We start from the raw sequence: 6,983 nt of genomic DNA, 5'->3' as shown, positions 1-6,983 counted from the left end.
GCGAAGCACGAGGATCAAAAAACGGATAAGGAGCACGAGGATCACGATAGTGACAGGGTGGGTTTGGGGGTTCAGGGAGACGCAAATGGGGGGAGGGTGAGGACAGAAGTAAAGCAGTCAGTGAAGGAATTGCGAATCAGAGGATACAAGGTAGGACGTATGAGAAGAGTAAGAATGTCATTTAAATTTGTTAATATGATATTTTAAAAAAAAAATCTAATTATCTTTTTTAGTTTCTTCCTTCGCTCTATTGTTATTGAGAGAATATTAATAGAATTAATGTGAAAAAAATTCATAAGCATGTAAAATAAATGTTATACTTCTCCGGTTCTAAATATAAGACCCTTATACACGTGTCTTATATTGAGGACCGGAAGAGTATATAATACCAATACCAACTTTCAAATTAAGTCTTACATTAAAAACAAAACAAGTAATAAGAGGCAAACCCATGTTGTTTCCTCGTTTGCCAGACTGAAAAATATAATTGGAGTCAAAGTAATGTCAAGTTTAAGACTTATTTATATTATTCCTCGTCAGATTATTATTTTGCTGCTAGATTTTATAGCCAGCGTGAGTGGTTGATGTACACTTGTTTAAGACTCGTAGGAGAAATATTTATTTAGTGCAAGGTTTTACAATTTCATGATTTGATATGTTTTGATAAATATATAACTTTTTCTTTAAATAATTGTTCATTAAGAACTAATCTGCTATGATACCAGAAATGTATCTAAGTAGCACTATATTATTCCCATACTAACCAAATACACTCGTACAGACTCTCATGACTGGAGCTTTATACATATTTGACCTCACAAATACACATCAAGTAAATAAGACAAGAAGAAACGAAGTCATGATATCTCTTTTGTTCTGGCAAAACCAACAGAAGAAAGTACAAAATTTTTTCCAAGAATGGACTATCCCAGATGCCAAGCAGTTTCACTTGTATCAAACTCCTCATTGGAGAAAACTTCAAGCAACATGCAAGTTTAGAGCAGCCAGCTAGATTTAGGACTTCCAACGAGTTCAGACAAAACATGGAATTAGGGATACTGACAAGATTGATGCAACCTTTCAAGTTCAAGAATCTGAGCTTTGGAAGTTGAGCAACAGATGGATCAAGTTGCAACAATCCAGTACATCCTTCGAGCTCTAGCTTCTCAAGATTTGGAACCCCACCAAAATCTGGCGTCTTTGTCAAAGCTTTGGAGCCACTTAGATTCAGTTTTCTCAAAGTAGGGAGCATCTGTGAATAGAGAATATATAGTACTTTTTGTATTAAAACAAGACACTTGGGGGATATTTAACAACAGGTAAAAGGTATCTATATTTGTTTAGGAGTTTGATTGAATAATTTCTAGTCATTTAAATATTTAAAAACTAAAAGAAGAACATGAACATACCATTCTGCCCTTCCACACTTCTGTCATGTTGCTTTCAGCCATAATCAGTTGAACAAGTGTGTCAGATTGAAAACCCGATGGCAAAGAAGTGAAAGGATATTGATGCCACGAAACATATCGCAACTTGCTTGAAAGATTACTAAGGGTTCCAGAAAATTCCACGTTACGGAATATCAGCAATCTAAGGTTGATCATATCTGATAAAGCATCAACCCTCAATGAGGCCATTTTTGGCTCTTCCAAATCCAAGGCTATAGCTTCAACTTTTTCCACCATCTGGGATTATAAATGCATTTATATATAGAGATGCTGAAATGTCAGATTATTACTGTAACTTCTCATTTTGTAATGGAGTGCTAAAAGGGTTATCAAAACCTACCCATGTGTATCTATATCTCTCAAAAACAGAGTTGACGTGAACTGGCAGAGCCTCAACTTTCATCACCTGGGAGTATAAATGCATTTGTACACAGAAATAATGAAATGTTAGATTATCATTTTAACTTTTCATATTGTCATGTGCTAAAAAAGGCTATCAAAACTTGCCCGTTCGTATCTCTCTCTCTTAATATCAGATTCGCTGTCATTTGACCAAGCTTCAACATTTTCCGTCACCTGGGAGTATAAACGCATTTGTACACAGAAATAATGAAACGTTAGATTATTATTTTAACTTTTCATATTGTCATGTGCTAAAAAGGGCTATCAAAACTTGCCACGGGTATCTCTCTCTCTCAATATCAGATTCGCTGTCATCTGGCTGAGCTTCAACTTTTTCCATCACCTGGGAGTATAAACGCATTTGTACACAAAAATAATGAATTGTTAGATTATTATTTTAACTTTTCATATTGTCATGTGCTAAGAAGGGCTATCAAAACTTGCCCATGCGTATCTCTCTCTCTCAATATCAGATTCGCTGTCATCTGGCTGAGCTTCAACATTTTCCATCCCCTGGTAGTATAAACGCATCTGTACACAGAAATGATGAAATGTTAGATTATTATTTTAACTTTTCATTTTGTCACGTGCTAAGAAGGGCTATCAAAACTTGCCCATGCGTGTCTCTCTCTCTCAATATCAGATTCCTTGTCATCTGGCTGAGCTTCAACATTTTCCATCCCCAGGGAGTATAAACGCATCTGTACACAGAAATAATGAAATGTTAGATTATTATTTTAACTTTTCATGTTGTCATGTGCTAAAAAGGGCTATCAAAACTTGCCCATGCGTGTCTCTCTCTCTCAATATCAGATTCGCTGTCATCTGGCTGAGCTTCAACATTTTCCATCCCCTGGGAGTATAAACGCATCTGTACACAGAAATAATGAAATGCTAGATTATTATTTTAACTTTTCATGTTGTCATGTGCTAAAAAGGGCTATCAAAACTTGCCCATGCGTGTCTCTCTCTCTCAATATCAGATTCGCTGTCATCTGGCTGAGCTTCAACATTTTCGATCACCTGGGAGTATAAACGCATCTGTACACAGAAATAATGAAATGTTAGATTATTTTTTTAACTTTTCATGTTGTCATGTGCTAAAAAGAGCTATCAAAACTTGCCCATGTGTATCTCTCTCTCTCAATATCAGATTCGCTGTCATCTGGCTGAGCTTCAACATTTTCCATCAGCTGGGAGTATAAACGCATTTGTGCACAGAAATAATGAAATGTTAGATTATTGTTTTAACTTTTCATGTTGTCATGTGCTAAAAAGAGCTATCAAAACTTGCCCATGTGTATCTCTCTCTCTCAATATCAGATTCGCTGTCATCTGGCTGAGCTTCATCATTTTCCATCACCTGGGAGTATAAACGCATTTGTGCACAGAAATAATGAAATGTTAGATTATTGTTTTAACCTTTCATGTTGTCATGTGCCAAAAAGGGCTATCAAAACTTGCCCATGTCTCTCTCTCTCTCCCCATATCAGATTCGCTATCATCTGGCTGAGCTTCAACATTTTCCATCACCTGGGAGTATAAACGCATTTGTACATAGAAATAATAAAATGTTAGATTATTATTTTAACTTTTCATAATGTAATGTGCTAAAAAGGGGTATCAAAACTTACCATGTTTCTTTTGTTCTCCATAACAGATTTAATGTCACTATAAAGGTATAATCGGCTTTGTTGATACGGATATTGCTGTCGAATAATATCTCGCCCCATTGCTTGCAGCATACTATGCATTTGTATCCTCTCATTTGCAATTGTGATGACCGACTTCTGAAAAAGAATTTCTACATCAACAGAGCAATCGATGCAATCATGTAAAATTTCCTTCACACAGTTAATGTCCTTCCCAACAAAGAAGCATGCTATGTCCAAAAACATTTCCTTACTCATGTCATCGAGTTCGTCAAAACTTTTTCTAAGCACCCTTGTGATCTCATAGGGAGGAATAATTTCTTCCCTATCCAGGAAACTTCTCCATTCTGCAACGCCTTTTCCAAAAAAGGATGAACCCAATATTTCAATTGCTAATGGAAGGCCATTAGCATATTCCAACACCCTATATATCATCCCTTCGAAATCATCAATCGGATATCCCCCTAGAAAAGCTTTAGAACAAAATAGTTTGAAACCTTCGTCCTTGGACAAGAGTTTAGGTCTATAAATGGTATTAACCTCATATTTTTGAAGGACTTGTTCATCTCTAGTTGTTATAATGATTCTACTCCCCCCGCCAAAACAATTGGATTTTTCAACTAAGTTCAACTCCTGTAGATGTTGTACAAGATCAACACCATCAAGAACTATAAGAAACTTGTGCTTTCTTAGCCTTTCCCCTAGTAAGAACTCTTTGTCTAGAAAATCCTTCATCTCTGAATTTTCTGTCCTCAAATGTCTATGCAGAAGTTCTTGTAGGGTTATGTCACCATGCTTTAAACGTCCACTCAGATTGGGAAGGAAACAAAAGGCATCAAAAAGGTGAAAGGTCTTAAGATATAGAACAGTAGCAATAGAAGATTTCCCCAATCCACTCATACCACAAATGCCAACAACTCGAACTTCATCATCTGCATTCAAATCCAAAAGCTTTTCTACTTCTTCCACTTGAGATTGCATCCCAACAAATCCGAAGAAGTCATAAAATAGTTTATCTATTTTAGACTTGACTTCTTTAACAGTTTTTGGAATAACCTGTAACCCTGAGCTGAAAAAGAGAAAGTGGAACGCCCAATCAATCAAATTTGTTTCCTCTTAAAGATCCTCTGCTATTATTGGTGTGTGGCTTTTATCAAGACAACTTAGAAGTGACATCTAAATTTTTTAAAGTAGATATATATACACAAATTATATAATATCCATATTGCATCTGGAGTTGAGGTCTGCTAGTAAAACAGTTTGTTGTTTCTGATATATGTGTGTGTATATATATATACTCTCCTCCTATCCTTAATATATGACCTAATTGTTAAGTTGATTTTAATCCTAAATATAAAACCTATTTCTCATATTTATCAATTTTTCCTAAATTATCCATATAAATACTCTCTCAACCATAATCAAATAGAAGAGAGAGGGAGGATATTATGGTATTTTAGAAAAAATGTCATATTTTTTTTTATAATTAACTAACTTACCTAAATTTTTTAATCTAATTAAATTGGTTAAATAGGTCTTATATTAAGGATCAGAGGAGTATATAAGAGTGTGTGTAGATATATATATATAGAGAGAGAGAGAGAGTAAAATTACGTACTCATTCCGCACTTGCCAGCCAGGGGAACTGGCCACTTGTTCGATATCTTCCCATTGGGTTATCTCAAATGAATCTTGTGTGCATGCTTGTTGAATATGTTGAGGAAAGGATTTTGGATCCACATCGTAAAAAACTGCTATAACCCTATCTGATGCACTCCAGCGCCCAGAGACACGGAACCCTCGTTTCAGAGCTTGCCTCCATCTGTTCACCTTGTCTATGTCTGCTTCGCACATTTCTTGTCGTTCAGCATCGACAGCGTACAATGGATGCGCAAAAACTGATGATGATGAGTCCGCACAAGACAATTGAGATTCATCCTGAGAAAGAATGATGCGCAAAACCTGTGACAGTTCCTTTAAACACCAACATGAAGAAGCATAGTTCTTGGAGAAGACAACAATCCAAATCCACGACTCACGAATTGCTTGAAGAAGGTGAGGTGGAAGATTGGAGCCCGGCGTTTCAAGCTTCTTATCATCTCCAAAGATTCTGAAGCCTTCTGCTTTCAGAGCAGCCAAAAGGCTATGCATGAATTTACGAGTCTCTTCATCACCTCTAAAGCTGATATATACATGACTCGGTTTCAACGATGAGGAGCTGCTCTCCAAATACTCCATGGAATAGAAATCGTTATCATCACCCTGTAAGTAGTCAACAATAGAAGCAACAAGCAAGTCATAACCGACATGAAAGCTCCATGCAAATAGGAGGTAGCGACTGGACCCTGCTTGTGACATCAGGTAAACTCATTACATTCCACACTTAGCTATAAACCCTTCGATATATATTTATAATCATTAGTTACCATAGGTTACAGTCTAAAGCTTTATGCCTAATCAATGGTGCATGTCTGGGAGAACTTTGAAAACGAAAGTTAGGATTTTCCCCAAATCATAATTTCAAAAGCAGAGGACGACTGGGGATGAATTCTTAAAGTACAGTAATAGCTTCCCAAATCAACATTGAAAAAAAAGGGGTTAAATAGCTATGTTTTGAGGGCCTATTCCCCCCACTCAAATTATCTACACAAGATTCAATTAGGTCCTATTTTGCGAGTCAAAATCAACATTTTAATGCCGTCTATAACACCTTAGCAAATTTAACACCGTTATACCTCTAAATTCTAAAACATTAAATTTTAGAGACCAAAATCACCGATTTGCAATTTGATGAACCCAAACTGAAATAGGAACAAATTTTAGTAACCAAAAATTATATTACCCTGATTTTTAGTTCTCATATTGTCATTTGTCCCGGAATATTATATTGTTACTAATCATAGTCGGCTTTGTTGGTATTTTTTTATTTAGAAATTCCAACTTATACAAAATGCACTAAGATTAGATTACTCGAAGCACGCTATGTCATGCCATAGGCATGCCTAATATATAGCAAGGTTCTCAATGGGGAATGTTCGAGAGTCTCCGGTAAGATCGGCAAAGATTAAAATAATATAATATAATTAAAAATATTATTTATCTGCTAATGTATACCGGTACTGAATATAAATATAAGTCCCATTTTGTGTGGGGTAATACATAACAGACCAGAGTTAATCATTATTTTCACCTCTGGTAATGAGTGAATGCAGCTGAAGAATACTCCATCACAGATCAGAGGTTCAGTCACATCTTACGTTTACAGTTTAAAAATCGAAATTATTAAGAAGGGAGAGCTTACCTGGAAGAGGGAGCTCTCTGCAAATTGGTGGAGTTCGCCGAGCTGCGCGACAGACGGCGGACTGAGGATCACAAAGCAGCGATGAACGACGGCGACGGGTTGAGGAGCACGAGGACCAAGATGGCGACAGGCCAAGGACAACGTCAACCAGTCAAGGAAAAAGGTGGTGAGGGGATCCAT

The 6,983-nt window shown here is 36.4% G+C and overlaps 1 protein-coding gene across 1 annotated transcript; it reads right to left on the bottom strand.

Moving 5' to 3' along the window:
• Positions 1-716: 716 nt before the first annotated feature.
• On the bottom strand, positions 717-6,983 carry LOC114757538 (disease resistance-like protein DSC2). The gene is made up of 15 exons (XM_028946616.1): positions 6,804-6,983; positions 5,121-5,764; positions 3,757-4,571; positions 3,485-3,654; positions 3,315-3,383; positions 3,145-3,213; positions 2,975-3,043; positions 2,635-2,703; positions 2,465-2,551; positions 2,295-2,381; positions 2,122-2,193; positions 1,956-2,024; positions 1,789-1,854; positions 1,410-1,685; positions 717-1,252 (listed from the first exon to the last, which is right to left on the bottom strand). Exons 1-15 carry the CDS (start codon positions 6,981-6,983, stop codon positions 800-802), a joined length of 3,195 nt encoding a protein of 1,064 aa, XP_028802449.1. The 3' UTR covers positions 717-799.

This window comes from Neltuma alba, unplaced genomic scaffold (genome assembly GCF_004799145.2).
Source record: "Neltuma alba isolate B1F8T4 unplaced genomic scaffold, ASM479914v2 tig00010609_pilon, whole genome shotgun sequence".
NCBI classification, from domain to species: domain Eukaryota; kingdom Viridiplantae; phylum Streptophyta; class Magnoliopsida; order Fabales; family Fabaceae; genus Neltuma; species Neltuma alba.
The sequence above is the reverse complement of the archived record's forward strand: the minus strand, read 5'-3'. Positions and strand labels throughout refer to the sequence as shown.